Source organism: Agelaius tricolor, unplaced genomic scaffold (genome assembly GCF_023055355.1).
Source record: "Agelaius tricolor isolate 1412-34295 unplaced genomic scaffold, bAgeTri1.0.p SCAF_2, whole genome shotgun sequence".
NCBI classification, from domain to species: Eukaryota; Metazoa; Chordata; class Aves; order Passeriformes; family Icteridae; genus Agelaius; species Agelaius tricolor.
In genome coordinates, this window is record NW_027269262.1 from 42,436,077 (window position 1) to 42,455,633 (window position 19,557).

At 36.0% G+C, this 19,557-nt stretch overlaps 1 protein-coding gene across 1 annotated transcript in view; it reads right to left on the bottom strand.

Annotated features, from left to right (window-relative positions):
- Positions 1-19,557, bottom strand: part of CEP192 (centrosomal protein 192) — a 72,513-nt gene that overhangs the window by 17,940 nt on the left and 35,016 nt on the right. Inside the window, exons 30-47 of the mRNA XM_071421969.1 lie at positions 17,493-18,372; positions 16,225-16,373; positions 14,353-14,583; positions 12,802-12,927; positions 12,283-12,417; positions 12,028-12,091; positions 11,233-11,372; positions 11,017-11,109; positions 10,084-10,199; positions 8,410-8,586; positions 6,535-6,625; positions 5,645-5,821; positions 4,862-5,122; positions 4,540-4,649; positions 2,376-2,485; positions 1,086-1,221; positions 340-512; positions 41-164 (exon numbers count right to left, since the gene is read on the bottom strand). Of these exons, the coding sequence (XP_071278070.1) occupies positions 41-164; positions 340-512; positions 1,086-1,221; positions 2,376-2,485; positions 4,540-4,649; positions 4,862-5,122; positions 5,645-5,821; positions 6,535-6,625; positions 8,410-8,586; positions 10,084-10,199; positions 11,017-11,109; positions 11,233-11,372; positions 12,028-12,091; positions 12,283-12,417; positions 12,802-12,927; positions 14,353-14,583; positions 16,225-16,373; positions 17,493-18,372 (3,293 nt within the window). The remainder of the gene's footprint in view (positions 1-40; positions 165-339; positions 513-1,085; positions 1,222-2,375; positions 2,486-4,539; positions 4,650-4,861; positions 5,123-5,644; positions 5,822-6,534; positions 6,626-8,409; positions 8,587-10,083; positions 10,200-11,016; positions 11,110-11,232; positions 11,373-12,027; positions 12,092-12,282; positions 12,418-12,801; positions 12,928-14,352; positions 14,584-16,224; positions 16,374-17,492; positions 18,373-19,557) is intronic.

Sequence of the window (19,557 nt, forward strand, 5' to 3'; positions counted from 1 at the left end):
ACACTTTCACACATAAAGGAACTTATGGAAATATACTTACCCTGGTTCAACATCTCCATGTTGTGGGGTTACAGTAAGGCAGTGAGCTGGCCATGAAAGTTCAAATGCCAGCATTCGATTGGAATTGTTGAGGATTTGTACACGTCTAGTATCTGATGTTTCACCTGGAACACAAAAAAAAAAGCTAACACATCCAAAAATTCACAAAAATGCCCAAGATACAGAGATGCAGCAATGAAAATCAAGTATTTTCTGCCAATCCACACTTACAAACATCCTATGCAGCACAGTTATCCTAATAGTTAAGTGGCTATTTCATTAACTTCAAAAAATACTTACCAAGAGTAGGAGATCTCAAAATCAAATACTCAGGTGTAACAGCCCAAGTCTCTTGAGCATCTGATTTATTCTGAGCTAGATCATTAGTTTTTGCAGATAAAGAAGTACCCTGAGGTCCTTTAACAGGAAGAACGTCCAAAGTTGCAGCAGTATGTGTGACAAAGTTCTCCAACCTGCAAATAAGACTGCATTAGGCAAAAGCAGTAAAAAAATATCTCATGAGTAATTATAACAGCCTTCTCTTAGTATTTCTCAAAATTTTATTACTGAAGTACAATACTTTTTACATGGGCCCACAATTTAATTCAATTCTTCATTAAGTATAAAACAATCCAGCAGCTATACCAGGACACAGCTTTTTCACAGAATGTTGGGAAGTGGAAGGCACCACTTAGAATGAGAGGAACTAAAATTAAAAATGATCTTCAGAAGATAATATAAAATAATTTAAAAACATATACAGAGAAAACAAGTACTGCATAGAGAAATAAGGCAATGCAAGTTGAGTTTCACAGCAGGCTGTGCAACACATTCTGGAGATCAGGAGGGACCCGTGGAGATCACCCAGTCCAACAGCCCTGCACAAAGGAGGGGCAGCTACAGCAGGTAATGCAGGACATTGCCCAACCAGGTTTCTGATTTCTTCAGAGATGAAAACTTCACAGCCACTCTGGGCAACCTGCTCCAATGCCTAACCACTCTCACAAGAAAAAAACATATTTACATACTAATTATGGTGCCAGTACCTGTCCAATTGGGGTCCAGTAGACTGCTGAAAGCCATCCTGATCATAAGCAGAATATCCAACCACAGAAAGGAGAACCTTTTGCATATTTGCATAGAAAAGATGGATATCATTTGTCTCTCGTGGGACATCACATACTAAAAATGAGAGTAATAGAGAAATTCTAGTAAGACCAATTCAATAATACTCAGAAATTACACCAGAGAGATTTAAGACATAGACCTAGTTATTAATCCATCAGCTAAGAAATCCTAGATCATTCCAAAACTACTTCCTGCAAGCTTAGCTATCAGGTGTAGCTCAACACTAACATCAAATACAAGATATAAATCTGAATACACACCAATTTAATACTTCTTATTATAAGATATAATAAATATGACATATAAAAAAAATAGAAAAAGATTATAATATAATTTCCACCTTTACACAAATGCTATATACTAATTTGATTCTATGCCAAATTAAGAGTTAGCTTTTACAGTTTTCTCCAACACTGGCTTAACAATTTCAAAGGATAGTCCAAAACCCAAGTATCTAATGTTCACCAGGATTTCACCTCAACTAAGATGAGTGATAAAAAAAGTCTTTACTTTTCCAAGTAAAGACAATATACAACTCAGGGAAAGAAACAGACCACATTTATTCAGCTCCATGTGAATATAACTTGCTCAAGAATAGGGTTTGACAGCAAATTTATTCATGACACTTGTGGGATTGAACACTTGGGGGGTGCTTTAAGGAACCCTTTACAATATACTGTATTCTTATTAAGGCATTTCTTACTAACAAGCAGAAGAAAAAGCTATTTAGGAAGGAATATATATTTTTTAATGTCAGTCAAGTTGCCTGCCTCTTAATTTTCAAATATATCTGTGTACAACAAACTGAATCTTTCCCAATAGTTAATAAGGCAAACACTTTCCAAATAAATTCAGCATTTTTTATGCTATAATATTTACAGACTGGGGATTCATGTTCCTAGGAGAAAATTACAGAAAATCATTTAAATAAATAGATACCAAATGAAAAAAGGCACATTCTGTTGTGATGGGTTGACCCTGGCTGGATGCCAGGTGCCCACCAAAGCCATTATATCACACCTCCTCCTCAGCTGGACTGGGGAAAGAAAATACAACAAAGCTTTGCCCAGTACAACTGTCCAAATTCAGAATTTTTCTTCTACATTTATAAAAAAAATAGTGAAAAAGTAACTAGGATTCAAGCCAAAAGCACATTTGCCACATGAAAACAAGTATTATATTTTTCTTTTAAGAAGTCATAGTCTTACCTTCTGTCACAAGCTGCTCCCCTTGAAATTCTTCATCAAATACAGCATTTCTCACTAAGTTGTTTTCTGGGATGATGCGTTGTTCTACCTCAGCTTTATACATCACAGCTCTGTTAGAGGTAAACAGGAGTCATTAAATTAAACAAAGTACTAGAAACAACAAATTTAAAAGATTGATACGAATCGTAAGAATCCAGCATAATTTTCATTTCATCATTTCTTGACTACACCAAGTTCAAATCAGGGAGCATCCATTTAAAACTGAAGTCTTTACACAGTCTTAAAAGGGTTAAAGAAATACCTGCTCTATTGCTGCAGAGTAAAAGGAAACACTGAAATAATGGTTACCATATGTTTGTCTTTCCATACTTGCTCTCTGCTGTCAGTCACACCTACCTAGATTTTTGATAAGTACATCAGGCATCTGAGTGATGTTTCAATCACCACAGGAAGCAGGAGAATGCTATTTTGGTTACAAGTGAAAGTTTTTTGAGAGGAAAAATTGACTAGTCAATGTCAGAGTGGCAGCAGGTGCCAGCCAACAGCAGGAACACAGAGCCAACAGCATGACTGCCAACAGAACAGAAAAGACTGAGAGGCACAGGGATATAAATAGTCCTGGGAAAAATGGGAAGCTATGGGTCAGCAAGAGGAAATGGAGCACTCAGATAAGGTCAGGGCCATGGAGGAGGAAAGAATACCTGAGCACTACTAACTCTCAGATCTAAGCTACTTACTGGCTGCTGACTACATATAATTTTGGAGTAAGGAACTTGGGGCACAAGCTGGCAGATGAGGCAGAGTACTCATTTCACATTCCTGCCTTTAAGTCCTAAATCATGCTCTCATTCTAGTGCACAATTATAGAATGGGGTTGGACTGGCTTGGAGAACTCAGTCATTGCAAGACATACGCATCTCTTTCAAGTTATCAAGGGAGATTTTAGAAAAACTCCAATCAAGAAACCAGCTAGACCACTACTTTCAAGAACAATATGCCAGCCTGCTGACCAATAAAATCAACAAGTCATTTTGCATACATAACAGCCACAATCTGAATTTAAAAAATGAAGTTTCCAACAATAGCTATGTAGTTGTATTCAGCTTCTACATGGGTTTTCTGTTGATGTGTAGACTAAAAGTGTTCCCTAAGTACTTCATCCCTTTAAGGAGGATTCCAAGATAGAGAGCATTGCCTCACACAAAACAATTCATACAAAAAAACAGGAACAAGCATCATCTAAGATATGTAAAATAAGCCAGTTTCCTATCAGGGTCAGGAACTCAGCTATTCCGTAAGCTTTTTATTCAAAGCCACGCAGTTAAATCCAGACGTGTTTAACACTTCATTTGGATAAGAATATACACAATGACTTTCATAAATTGTCAGGCAATAGCATTTAAAATCAATAATGAAATAATGCTGTTTTGAAGTTTTGCACTGAATTATGATTATCAGCACCTTACTGCTCTACCTAGTCTGAACTTTCTGCATTACACTGAACCCCATGGACAGCACAGTCACAAGTGCACCTTCTGTCACTGAAGGCAGAATATGCCATTTCTGTGTGTTTGAGTTACACAAACTGAAATGCAGAATAACATGGCCACTATTTAAGATCAGCAAGGTATTCTCAACCAGTTTCCTTAGTGTGTCATGAGCATATGTGGATGTTATTTTTCTCATATACACACCTACTCAAACACACTCTTTGTCAACAGAATTCAGCAAACCAAGACATGAACTTTGTTTGAAACTTAATACTCCTGGATTTCAGCCCTATTCTTTTCATAAGACTTTTCTTTAAAAATTCAAGTTACATACACATTAGAAGAGATACCAAGACAGAACACAGATCTCTTTCAATACATAAAAAAAAACATTTCCCCAAAACCCAACACACTTGAATTTAAGTAAGTTAAAACAGAATAAAATCCTTAACTAGGATTCCAGCTACAGTATGTAAGCAAAGCCATAAATGAACAAACCCCCATCAACAACTTACACGTGCAAGGTTTGCTAGATCACTACATATCATCATCATATTTTAGCTTGTTCTTGCTCTTTTTGGAAACACATTAAAACCATGCTTGTGGCAGCACATACCCCTAGCTTTAATTCCTTATTAAACATCTGTCTGTTCCAACAGCAAAGTACATCTCACCTACGATACTGCTGCCTAGAAACTTCATCTCCCCAAAAGAGACATAGTGTTGATACCACCATGCTTGGAGAGAAGCTCTTTTCCATTGGATTCCATGTTACAGTGATCACCTGATAAAATAAATAGACAAGACACTGAGGAAAAAAAATCTTAATGTTTGCATTAATGTTTGGACTATGAGTCAACAGATTACTACAATAAAAGTGAAACAGGACATAACAAAAAATAGGCAAGATTTTAATAAAGAACTAGTCAGACATTTTCAATGATGACATTTAATTTAAATTCATAAAATTTGCTCAAAACAAAGCAATGTACTTACTTCATGTGTCCCTTCTCTTAGTACAAACTGCTCTGGAGACACTCTCATAACCTGAGGATCAATCACTGTTTTTGTGTGCAGGTTTCCCAAGCACAGCACTTTAACATAGGCAGCCCGGGAACCTGTGTTTCTCACGTGGAAAGAAGCTTTCTGTGATCTTGCAGACAATGAGCCTTCCAGTGTAACCAAGAAACTATCTGACAATTTTTTAACATTTTCCAAAATTATATTGCTTGTTCCTCCATATCCAGATAATGGTATCTGGGAGAGAAACAAAACCCGCCATCAAAAAAAAAAGTCCTTCAAATGAAAGAAGCTTCTTAGTAAAACACATTTATGTACAACTATGGTAAACTATATAGATTTACAGAAAAACAAATGAAAATGTTAAAAATGTGAACTGAAAAGCCCTTGCAAGAAATAGAAAAGCTTAAATTTACTCAATCATTTTCAAGTTCTACTTCCAAGTTTGTTTAAGATCTACCTATAGAACAAGACAAATTCAGATTTTTTAACACTTCTAGAGTTAAAATCTTAGGCTACTTTTAATATAGTACATCAAATATTTCATCATTCTCAAAGGACAGAATTATATGCAAAATTGATACTCATGTTCAAAGCATAAAATTTAGTGCCCATATGACTTTAACAAGTATACAGATGTCCATAATATGTATCTTGAATTTTCAGGTTTTTGACAGAAACACCTATTCGATGCTAGATTTTCAATAATTATGAAAAAAGTACATTTAAAATTTTTAAAAGTTATGTTGGGACTCTTACAGTAAACTTAATTCCTGGCTTTGATTGAATCCCCAGCTGTTTGATTTCCAGTTTTGCAAAGCAGCAAGTTACTCGAGTGGGTGTAAACATCAGGTATATGTTAGTATCTTCTTTGGGACGCATTCTGAGCTCCCAGTTACTGGTTAAGCGTTGCTCTGATCCAAATATACTTTGCAGCTATAAAAACAAAGACATCAGAACTGAGTGACTATAATAGAAAAAAATATGGCAGTAAAATTTATTACACTAGGAAGGAAGAATCAATCAACCTCTTTGAACTCCATTAACTTCTCGGACAATGGCATATTTAAAGTTGTAATGCTTAATATGCAATGAAACTACAAAGTCCAAGATACTTTATATTCCCATAATGAACACTTCAATGCCTCTCAGTTTAGACAGATTTTTTTGTGCTCAATCCCCAACCTGTCAAGGCTGAACTTTACCAGCAGTACATGAATTCTCTGTCAGTATAAGACTTTAAATTTAAAAAATCTGAACATTTGAGGGAAAAGGGGATATAAGTCAATGCAGGATAATAACAAAAAGACCTATTAGCCATGGTAATTCCTAAAGGCTAATTCCAGTTTTTCTATCCTCATCTAGACTCCCTCCTGCAAGAAGAGCCATTGATGGACCACTCCACCAAGTACTGACTCTGCTGTGAAACGGTGGCTTAGAGAGCTGTAAACTGAGCTCCAGTTTGCTCCAGCACTCCTATTTCAGCGGCTCCCAAGGATACCAGTGCAGCTTAAGCTCTGCTACCACACTCATCTTGGCAGTCTCAAAACAAATACAGGCTGCTAACACTTCAGGGCAAAAACATTTTCATTATAAACATAGCCTGGTAACTGTCATAAACACTAAAGAGAAATTTTAATGGCAGGCACCTGAAAGGAGTCTTGATCCTGGCCTCTTATCAACAATCTTAAATGCTGGGTCACAGATGGAGAGTCATTTCTTAGAATTAACTTCTTCTGTCTGAAAAATACATTTGGTTAGATTTTACAACAAATACAAATTAACTGCATATATTAATTCATGGAAACAATGGAACTGGGACAGTCAATTTTGAAGTAATTTAATGGAAAAAATCACCTCTTGGAGCAATAGAATATGTTAAATAAAAAGTTATTTCTGTATTATCAAACTTACATATCCTATACTGTTATTCACCAAAACACACAAATACTCATAGCAAAACAATCCCCAAATATACATATATATTAAAAAATATATACTTTTCTGAAGTTCAATTATTGTACTTAACAGCCTGAACTTTCAAAGAAACCAGCAATTGTATCAATACAAAAACTCCATAAAAATCCTCACTTCAGGACACAGTTATGATGAGATTATCCAGAGAGACTTAGTTATGCAGAAACAAAGTCTCATGAGTTGTCTGGCCCAGATTCACAGGAACAGTTGTAAAGAACTAAATTCAGGATAACTTTTCCTTCTCATGTACTTCTCAATGTAACAGCAACACAGAAAGTTATGGTCCCTTAACAGAATCAGGTTGATTGAAATATTTTTTTTCTCTGTGATACATCCTAGCATTGACCAGGCTTCTGGTACTCAGAGCTTTCCTCAGCAGAGGTAGGAAACATCTCCAGCAAGAGCAAGTGCCTTTGTCATTTTAACAAGTCAAAAAACATTGGCAGATGAATTTGACAAACCCTAAAACTGCTACAATATAAGAGAACAGATCATGCAGTTGGAATTAAAGAGGAGGACAGAGAGAGCAAAACCTCCCTCTATCAACACTGGCAGACACTCTTTTGTACTCTGTTGAAACAAAATTACAGAAATAATTTCAGCTTCCTAAAACCAAGGGTTCCTCAACACTGATTTACAGGAGGAACAGAAAATAAAAACATTGCAGCATAAAGTAAAGAAGCAGTAATTCCCAAACACCAAATAACCAAAACTACTGTTAGAAGCACACTACACCTTAACAAACCAGAAACACAGAAATGCAGCTATCAGAAACAGTTCTTGGATACAAACATGGATTGATTTTAAACCATCAGGAACATCATTAGAGTCCTCAAAAAGTTCAGTATCAACCAACAGTGGATTAGTCCTTCAAGTAATAATTACTGAAGTTCAGAGATCTGCAAAACTTGCAGAATTTACATATAAAAGAATCAAAGAATATCCTAACAATTAGGAACAGTTTCACTAAAGCATAGAATACTGAACCTGTAAACTTGAAATAGAAAAGTGTGGACAAGAAGTAGTCTGAAGGATAAAACAATGCATAATTAGGGGCAAAACAGACTCTCCACATTAGAAGATTTAACCCTGAAACACATTCAAATCAATCAGCAGTTCATGCTATTCAGATGGTCAAATTACATTACACAGACTGGACTCTGTTCCTTGTCATGGATGAGATGAAGCATAATTAATCTCTTGCAAGAGATAGGTATCAAAAGAACCAACAGAATTTTTCTATCCACTTAATTGAAAAATACTTTTCTCCTCATTTCTACTTACATGACACACTAAACTTACAGAACCAGATATTCTAATCATAACTGAAGAGTCCTCAAGAACACACAAAGCTCCAACAAGATCAGCTTGTTTCCAAAACTTTCTTGCACAAGAAAAATAATTGCAATATACTGCTTCTTTCACTTGAGGCACAGAACAAATTACTGCCAATTATCAATGTGAACGGGAAATTTTATTTCAAATAAGTGCAATATAAAATACTTAACATGATATTCTATATGAACAGCCATCCAACTTATACTTACACTGATGATCCAAGTGATACTGCTCCCCAGGCAATGAACTGCTTGTTGGAGAGGATGGGTGGAATGTCTGAGCACCCAGCAGGTGTAGACACAGGTCTGTTTTGCCCAGATTCTACCTCACCTTCTATCGTCACTTCAAACTGAGGCCCAGATGGCAGCACAAGGATTTTCAAGATACTTTAAAAATAAATGCATAAATTTAAATCCCACAATTGAACAAGATTAGCTGATGAAATCAAAACATAACTGAAAAAATATTACAGATAGGCATTTTTAAAACTACCTTCTTAAGGCAAAAATATAAACACTTCTTTTTATTTTATTACAAAGGCCAGCTTTAGGTATAGCCCTACATTTACATCCTTTGGGCTGTAAGTACATATGCCTCACATATCTCACACAGTCTTCTGGGTATTTCATCTGGAAATTATTCAGATAAATATTTCAGAGACTACAGCTCAAAAGTATTTTAGGTCCATTCTAATTTCTAATTATTTTGACACACTAATTTTAGAAAGAAACAAAGTCTGACTGTAGATTAAAGAGATGCCTTTTGAATGCCAAAAGAAACTTTACTGAATTTTTACAAGTGTGAGATAACCAGGAGCACCAAGGAAGGAAATCTGGCTTTTAAATAATAGCCTGAATCATTTGTTATAGCACTAAGAGATTTCAAGTCAAGAAAAAAAACTCAAGAACCTCCATTGTAGCTGTCAGCTGTCAGAATCCCTATGATGCCTGCTGACAAAGCCCTGAATCCCATCAGCAGGGAACATGGCCCTGGTTACTGCCTCAGTTAGTTTATTAGTCTTTAGGCAGCACTTGGACATAGATTACCAAGTTTCCAAACCTCCTGAGTACCCCAAGCCTGTAAAAATTCAATAGGATTATACTGTCACTAGCACAGAACTTCATTGTTTAATTTAAATGCACTGGTGAGACCTGGTTAAGTTAGCCAGTGAACTGAACATATTTTGAAGATACTCCTTTGTCCATTCTTGCAGAAACTGGAAATCATGTAGCAAGAGGGAAAGCTGCTCTGGAGAAATGAGTCATTGCCAAAGACTCTTACATGACATCCTAATTGTCACTTGAACCAATCAAGTTTATTTTGCAGAATGAAGTTCAACAGGAGCTAATAAGCAAAACTATGAATGCTTCATCCATCTGCAAAAGGAACTTGTACATTAGTGTTGTACCTAACAAACTTTTATTTGATTACAGCAGACAAATAAATACTTGGGATCCTGATCTGTTCTTGACATTTTTCACATGTAAAACAGAAATAACATTTCCCTTGCCTCAGCAGAGAGAAAGAGGGAAGCAACTGAAGGGGCTGCTGAAGGTAAGTATTTTGAAGCTTTGCTGTACTTTTGAAATAATTACCAGATAAAGGGCCACAGGGATTTACTCTGTTTATTTACACTAAACAAGTCTTAGAATATTTCTTGATAGGAAATGTTATCTATTCATTTTGCAATACACACCTGTAAGAGGGAGATATTCTATAGAAAAGGTGAACATTAACAAAAATCCTTTTGTAATGGATGAGAACTCTCATGAGAACAACTGAAGTCAAAAACTCTCATATGGGTGAAACCTTCAATTTGTTCATTACCTTAAGGTCAAAAGTAGTTCAGTTTAACACATGCAGCACAGAATCAGTTATATTACCTTTCTGTAGCTGTTGTGCTTTTTGGAAAAAACTGGACAGTCACTACTTGTTCTTCTCCAGGAAAAAGGAAAAGGTCCTCAGGTTTAGCAGCAAAGCAGCTGCCCTGATCTGATGTCTGAAAGCAGGCAAAGGAAAAAGGGAGGGTTAGTTACCTATCTTTTTAAGGGATTAAATCCTTCTACAAAATGTAATACAATTTGGTTCTGCACCTGTTTTACATGCAATTCAGACAATCTGAATACACCTGGAGTTGTCAACACTTTATCAATCAGCACCCAGTACCATCATTTAATGTGGCATTTGTGATAGGGGTCATAGATCCTATTTCCACGGCCTCTGATCTTAAAAATGATGGGCCAACACATCTCTTTTTGTAAAATGGAACCAAGTGCTCCTTCTGTTGACTTTGAAATGTAAGTATCAAATGTGGTTAGTTATCTTTCAGTCTGGAACCACACTTTCCATAGATTCTCAAAAAAGTCAAGTAAAGACATTGCGTATCTGAAAAGAACTCACTTTGAGTTGGCAAGATGTACACTAAAAACTACTGCAGTTTTGTTAGAAAATACAGATGTTTCCCAATGCTAATATTCATCTTTGCCTTAAGCAGGCTTTACCAGCTAACTAACACCTGCTGTGCAGCACAGGCTTCACTACCTTTACATATAACAAATATTTTAGCTAAAATTTAGTAAAAATCATAAAAGTATGTTTGTTATAACAAATAAAACTGAAGTTGAGCAAAAGAACACCCATAAGCTTTTTCTAAAAAAGTAAGCAAATCTCTTTGCCATTTTTCATTCCCTATATGTAAATTTGTGACGTTTTTATTAAACCACAGAGCTGAGCAAAAATTCCAAGGCTCAGCTCTAGCTTCAGTACAATATGAACAGCACAAAAATCATGATTTCAAGAGGGAAAAGCCAACCTACCTGAACTTTCAAATGTACACTAATGTTTCCAGAATTTACCAATGGCAGCTGCTGCTTGACTGTTGAATCCACACTAGCAGACAGACGTATTTTCTGCAAAAATAAAGTAAGTGTATATCTGTATATATACATATGTAATAAAACCAAACATTACAAAAGTAAGAGGCTAGGAGAGGCAAACTGTTCTTGAAATACAGTTTGTAAATACACACAAACCTGTAAGTCCTTTGGAATACGGATCCTTGCTGTTCCAGCTCTTGCTCTGAGAAAAATACTTTTAATCACAGTGCTAGGTCCTGGACTATCCACTTCCACATCCACTCTTGCCAGGAACTCCTCTGCTGGACCCAAGGAATCTAGGAACAATTTCATGAGTAGCAAAAGCAAGTGTGCCAACAGCAAAGGCCATTCCTATAGATGCACACCTCACTTCAGCTACTCTTCAATCTTAACATATTAATGGAGTGAGAATAACAGCTCTCCCATTACTCCTGCAACACTTTTTTTCCTCTTTAAAATGAAGTCTCACAGGACCTTATTTAAGAGTTTTACCTTTTTGTCATATGTGACTGAAATTGTCACTAATGCAAACAAAAAAACTCATCCTACCACACGAGCTGAGCTAGTTGATATATGTACTATTTTCTATTCAGCAAGTCAGAACAACTCAGAGATTTCTTCAAATTTATTATCTATTTTGCAATTAATGCAATGTTTTAAGTGATGCTTAACTCCTTTTACTGACGGAATTAAACACAAATTCCAGGCATCTTGCAGTACAAGCTTTGTACAGCTTCATACTTAAGTAAAAATGTCCCTGGTAATATATAAAGGATTAAGACACAGAGACATTCTGCCTCCTACAGTTACTAAAAATGAATATGATACCTGAAATATTAGCACACACAAACCAAACATGGTTTCAAGTTTGCAGCCTGTTCCTGCAATTCTAAAACGTATACATTGAAAGTCAAATCTGTTTTAGCCAAAATGAAAATCAAGTTACTTTACCTGAAGAAGAAATTTGTTTCTTAGGTGCATGGAACAGAACCCAAACTGTTAAAGCTTCAGGATCCTGAAAAAGAAATTGGTTGACTCACCTTAAGGAAGGGAGAAAATTATTGAGAGGAGAAAACAAAACACCCACAAAACCTGAACATGCAAAAGGTGTGCTGCCCAAAAATCATTACTGTGAACTCAAATATTCAGCACTGTCATTTCAGACAGCAAGTAACAAGAAGAATTGACCAACTACAAACTACTCACTTGCCCATCATAGCTTGCATGTATCACATGGTTTACAACTGATGGAGCTGATGTCTGGGAAACTGCATCCATTTGTTCATTAGAAGTATTAACAGGTTCCTTGGAAAAGGTGAAGCATCTCCAGGCTACTGCATTCTGTCAAAAAAAGAAAAGTATTACAAGTATTAAATCTCTTATTGTCAGTAACAGCAATGCTGACAAAGCTGAGAAATGCAAGACAAGTTTTGAATGATCCAAGTGGCTTGGAAAAAAAAAAAAGAATCAAATTTAGGCTGTAGCTTTGAAACATGAAACAAAACCCCACACACCTATCCCAGAAGCATTTTTATTGGTACCTTTACAGCAGAATCAAATAACCACCCTGCAAAAACTATTTCCTGACTAACAAAAGACTTCTTGAGAGGTCTTACATCAAGTGTCCAAGATATATTTTTTAATGATATGCAACAAAGTGTTTGGGTACTAAAATTCAGTATCACAAGATGTTAACTCTCACATACAGAAGTTTACTGTACTTACTGCGTTAATAATAAGTCTAATTGGCATAAAAGCATGGGTTTTGTTGATAAGTTTTAGGGGAAGAGCCTTCAAACTGCCAAAAGGCAAGTCACCAAAATCCAGGCAATCTCCTTTTCCTGTTTCCACCTGGTTTTAAAACAAAGCAGAACTTAGAAGAAAGGAAAACCTTCAAAACACCCTACCCTACAAAAGTACCAGGATGTTACCCTTCTATTCCACCCTCTTAACACTATATCCACATAAAATACAAACTATTGCAGTCTAAGAATCATGTTTTCTTTGATATTAGAAGGGGCTACAGCCAATTGGCTATCTCCCATGCATTTCACCTCAATCAATTAAGCCAATCTTAGTGCAATGTTTATCCACCAAAATCCAGCATACAACCAAATTATTTTGGATAATTCAAATTAAAAGTAAGTTTAAACCATGATTATTGCTAGCAAGTAAGAAATGTCAGTTTCAGATAGTTAAAAACACATTGCAGCAAGTTGAAAGTTAAGAAAATAAGGGACAGTTAATTTTTGCTAGCTTAAAAACACTTAAGTGTAATGATCTGCAGCAAAATACAGCTTTTATTTGGTTCTTTTCCAATCTCAGGAATATAACAACATGCAGAGATTGAGCACAAGGTTTATATTTTATTTGAAAATGACACAAGTTTGAATATACTATGAATAACATGGAGAATGGACTACATGTGAAAAACTAAAAAATGCATTAAAAATAAATAAAAATTTATGGAAGAAGCATTAAAAATTATACCAATTTGTGTGCATTCATTACTTCAAAACACATAATTAGCCCAAAGCAAGTTAAAAGACCACCATAAATGAAAAGAAAATGTCCACTGTGGCTGATGACTGAAAATTTTACTTTTACCAACTGTGTCACAGACTACCATGAAATTTGTTCAAGAACCTCAAGAAGTATCATCAAGCCTTTTTATGCCTGTCCATACTCTTAAATCTAGAACTATATGAAGCCACATTTAATTATTAATGTCACACTCTCCCACCTGGTTGTTCTTCATGATAAGACACAAGACAAAAGCACTTTACACATGCACTTAGTTTTAATTTTTAATTAGTCCAAAATAAGAAAATATTCTCTACAATTATAATCAAGCTAGTGGTAGTGAGAAACCAAGACAAAGCCTACTTGATGTAAAAAATAAAGAAATCCTTACAATTGGAAATAAATGCTTTTTGTTACAATAAATTTCCAATCCAACACAGCAGATACCTAGTAAGCATCAGATGTTTAAGGTCTTAACAATGAAAAAGTAATGCCCGATCTTTTAACAACAAAAAAGTAATTTTAAATTTATTCTTTCCACACTGAAGCCTTCATTTCTAGCTGGCTGCTTTTGCACAACTGGAACTTCCCAGATAACAATATGCTTCTCAAAAATTTCCTCTATTCCCACTCAAAACATATGAAATTCCAGGTTTCTTTGAGGAGCAACCTTGCAATCCTATTATTTTCCAGTGTCATTAAATTATTCATAAAATTGCAACAATGAAAGACCCACAATAAGCAGCAACTTACTTCTAAATTAGGATTTTCAGCAACTGCTGTCAGAACTACCCTGCTTGCCAAAGCTTCTGCCTGAACGATTGTCTCGGCATCGGCAGAAACCGGCCAAGATGAAACATTGAGGATACACTGGAAGATCCCCGAGCGGGAAGGTAAGAAAAGGATTTTCAGGTCGTTGGTAGAGTAGGGTCCTACAATGGTTTTATTCTTGAAAACCAAACATGGGTATTTCATAGGATCCATCTGAAAAACAAAAAATATCTGTCATTTTCAAATAGGCCTTTTACCAGAAGACATTTCCTTCCCAAATACCATGGTTACCTGGCTGCTTAATACAGACATTTTGTATATATTTTTTTCTCCATTTAATTAATGCATTTTCATATCCATGGCCCATTTGCATCTTGCTCAACTGCAGGCCTTTTCTTTTAATTTAAACAGACAAGTCAACCTGAAAAATGCTGAGGTTTCTTTCTACCATCTAGTCAAAGATTGACACTGGGAAAATTATTAAGTAAAACCCTAATTTTTGAGAAAGAACAGCAGTGTATCTCAGAGTTGACTGAAAAAACATTGGTTTTAATCACACTGTGCAAACAATTGCCTATATTTATTCATGGAAACAACTGTAAAGCAATTTCATTTTAAAAAATCACCTCTTGATCCAACAGAATCGCTGGTTACAGGAGCTGCAGAAAAGCTCTATGAAGCTGATTAGAAAATTATGCAACAAATCCTTATTCTCATATACACACACAGACATATATATATATATACAAATACACACACCCACACACACAGGAGCACACAGTATTGTGGCCTGATGTTCTTTAAAGAGGAAGCATTCTAAGAAAACAAGATCAAAACCAGAAATCATACTCCTGGAAAGGCACATGCTACATCTGCTCAGGAAGAATATACCTGAGAGATGCGATCAGGATTTCTAAGACTTATAAGATACAATATTTAAAGCAAATAATTGTCTGCTATTCCTCAGTAATATGGACCAAATAAAAACAGCATGAACCATATCTTAAAAAAGAAAAAAGCAATACTTGATACAATCTACAGCTGAACTGAACTGTGGACAACATTGCATTGTTCCAACAGATGAGCTAGATAAAGAGCACTATACCAAAACCTAGTAAAAACAAAAATAACAGCTAACTAAAGTTACCAGGTATCAAACTGCCAGAAGCTCAGAGTATCCTATGTTTGTTCTGTTGTTATCTTCTTCTCTATTAAGTATATTCATCAATAAAAGAAATTAAATCCTTCTGATGGACCTTGAATCTAACTCATTCTCAAGTTCTCAAGATATTTTACTTCTGGAACTATTAGTATGATAACAGAATTATACAGAATTTAACAAAATTGAAGTGCAAGACAGCCAACATATGGCCTACAATCTACGTACAACCCACAGAACAACCCATCTAGCTTGAAGCCTGCTCTAGAAGGCTTCTAAAAAGCCTGCTCATTTTCCATCACTCAAGATCTCCTGATTTCAAGAAAAAGAGGAGTAAACGAACAAAAATGATTTTGCAGTAACAGTCCTCAGCATGGATGTTTTCTGGCCTAGGGTTGACTTTTCTTGCATATACAAAGGTGGGAATGAATAACCCATAAACTCAAACCTTCCACATTTCATGCACACAATATAATTCTACAGATCAATAACCTCATGTGGCATTTACCTCACAAAGTCTGCTTGCTGGAGGAAGTCAGGTGCCCTGGCTAAAGAAAGTAGCATTGCTTTTGTGCATATTAACGATAAAACAGGGAAGAAAATCACAGATCTGTAAAGATGGTCTTAATTTTACATATGATATCTGGTAACATGACAGTATTAATCAGTTTTATGAAAAAGAAAAAATCTCTTACCCTTTCCCCATTAACTGAAACACTGAGTATCCCAATGTTGACCTGCAACCACCGGTCAGTTGGATTATAAACACTAAGAACCGTCTGAGATGCAATTCCCACACAACAGGCATTAGGGAACTTCAGTTCTTCTGGGACTTTTATATGTCCTTTGGAAGAAAATATGCTCCTGTTAGTTACAGGTACTCAGAAGCAAATCAGCACTCAGGCTGCCACCAAATTTATGAACTCATCTGACAAATGCCTCATTATGGTGAGGAAATGTTTGACTCCTACAGTTCTCATAAGGATATTTTCCATAAGCATGAAATTTGAAATTTCAATCATTTCTAATTTGCACCTTAAAGTTCTACTGTCACACAAACGAATATTTATGGAAATGGCACATTCCATACAGACCCACAAAGTATATTTTTATATATAGACCTAATATAAAACATTCAGTGGTCACAATTTAATCAGCACTAGCCTAACTCAGAAAATTTGAACATTACTATTACAAAATCTTGTTAGTATAAAAATAGGTAAGGAGTATTTCACTATTTTAAAATGCACTAAGATCAATGACTTGGAACCATCAATAAACAAGCTCTAAACTGTCACAGATTCAAATCTTCAACCCCACTAGCTTGTCATTTAGGCTGAAAGAATTAGCCAGAAAAAAAAATACAGTAAGATTGTAGGTTAAAATAAGTTTTTAAAATTAAACAGTAATTTGGGTTGCTTAGGTTTAGAGCTAAGCCTAGATACAAAGTAAGAGCAGAAAGGACAGAGGACACCTGGCAGCTTGTCTTTTCCTTCATAACCAGCAAACAGTTTCAACCTCTAAGGGGTTCAAACTTCTTATGAGTTTTGGCCTTCACGGACTGCTAATACCAAATTAGGCAGGAAATAGAAATGTCCTCTACTTTCCAGATAAAATACAATGGAATTTCAAGAGCATGACTTGTCTTGGCTAAAACTGCAGCTAGGATTTCTCTTCCTCCTATGAAAGGTAGTTCTAGATCCTTTACACAAACACAAAACTACTTAATATTGAAGAATGCTGAAATTCTGAGAAATGTTTTTAAGACCATTGGGGGAGCTCTAAGAATAGACATTCAGAGAATAACATTAAACAAGGAAAACTAGTAATAGGGTTTGCATAAACAATAATTGCAGTTACAATTAGTACCATCCTAATTTTATTAACTATAACTTAAGCAACATCACTATCACCATTCCTGTCCACAGCTGTATTTCAAACACACTATAAAAATCACACTCACCAATACCAGGTGACTTTGACAACTCCCATTCCCTTCCCCCAGCTCCAAGAGGTTGTCCAGTACATGGTTTTACATTTAAGATATTATTATTCCATGAAGTACTGTGTGGATTATAAAGTGAAGCTGCACCCAAAAAGCCAGGACCAATATTTGGACCTAAAGGAATTCCTAACATAAGTGGATTCTCAATATGTCCTCCTGGAATACCAGAACAAGGAAGCCCTGCTGAAAGGCCAAAACCTGCAGCGTTGCAGCCATGAAAATGAGACAGAACTGCATTTCCTGGAGGTTGTTTAGCTCTCAGATGCTGTTGTGCAAATGGAGTTGTTGCAAGACAATGCCCTGTAAGCAAGGTGGGGACAGAAGAAGAAATTGCTTGACTCTCAGAGGTAGTGACATGGGATTTAACAGTTGATATATGGACATGCTGTTCACCAGATGAGTTTTGTTTGCATGGCAAACAGGTGTTTAATCCAGAATAAACAGGCAATCCTTGTCTCTGTGCTTTGTTTGTTTGATCCTGACACAGTTCTTGTGCATCCATGTTGACAGAATGTGGCAGAAAGGTGCAGAGTTTACTTGGTAAAGCTGATTTAACATGGTCTAGCTCTTCATGATTTGCTGGTACATTTGAAGGAATAAAAGGAAGCTGATTCATCCTCAGAAAACCTTCTTTGGCCAGTTCTTGGTCCTGTACATTATGAGGTTTTCTTTGAAGACCAGCAAGTTCATTTTCTTCTTGTTCCTGGTCAATACTAAGTATTGCTTTTTTTCTATTTCTTTGACGTGAGCGGTCTTCTAGATTTTCTTTTCTATGTTCCTGCAGAGGAACTGGGCTGGCCTGAATTATTGTTGTGCTCAGCTCACCAGCATTTTCATCCTAGTAAACAAATATAACATGCAGTATCACATATTTAAGAAAAGCAATAGGGTACATAAGACACACCTAATTCTGTACTGCCTGGAAACTTTCCTGTCTGATCATTATTGAGACTGCCATCCAATATAAATAATCCAGTTTGTCTTGTCTGAAGTTTTACTTTTTTAACTGTGACTCTTCACCTTGAAAAAGAAAACCTGCAGCATCAACCTGTCTGCTATCCTTAAGACACATTCTACTGGGTTTGGCTGAGATGGAGTTGATTTTCTCGACAGTGGTCTCTGTGGTGCTGTATTTTTAGATTTGTGTTCAAAACAGCATTGACAACACACCAGACATGCTAGACAGATTAAAAAAAACCAAAAAAACGGAATGGTCTTCAACCAAATCAGTAACCGAAAAGGATTTGAGATGCATGAAAATGCACTGATACAGACATTTTCTTTGTGTGCTCACAAGAAATCACTGAAGTCCAGAGACCTGCCATTTTGACAGGTAGGGTATAGCTGGAATAAGCACTCATATTTACACAGACATGCATGTAAATTAGAAAGGTTCTTCAGGTTTTATCTGTCTGTTTTTAAAATTCCATCCACAATTAGAACATCACGCCACTTTGGAAAGGGGGAGATGTAACAGATTCCAGATTCCACGTGTGGTTAAATAGGTATGATTCATGCTGACAAAATTGAAACAGTAATCAATATTGATACAGTAATTAATATTTGGAAATAATAAAACAGTTAAAAAGTGTAATGCCAAGAAAGAAAGGGAGAGGAGGGGTTCCACCCCCCCCCACTTTCCGGCAGATGCTCAAGGCAGGAAAAAGAAAGAGAGAACAGTTACTAAAAATTAAAAAGAAAGATATAACAGTTACTAAAAATTAACAGAAAGAAAGGAAAATCTGATTGGGTCCCCGGAAAATGTTAATTATATGAGATTAAAGGACATTGAAGAAGAGGAGAGGCCTTCATCAGAGACGACCCCCAAGGAGTGGTGAGACCACCTAAAAGAGTGGTGGAGCATGCGTGGTAAAGATGGTGATGAGGGCAGAGGTAGAAGTGTGATTAATCGAAAATGGGAGGAGATGGCATTGACACATGGCATAAAAGGGGGAATTTTCACTTAACAAGCTTGTATGTGAGGTGGCAGGGGTCCAAGGACCCTGCAGTCCATACCCCATGG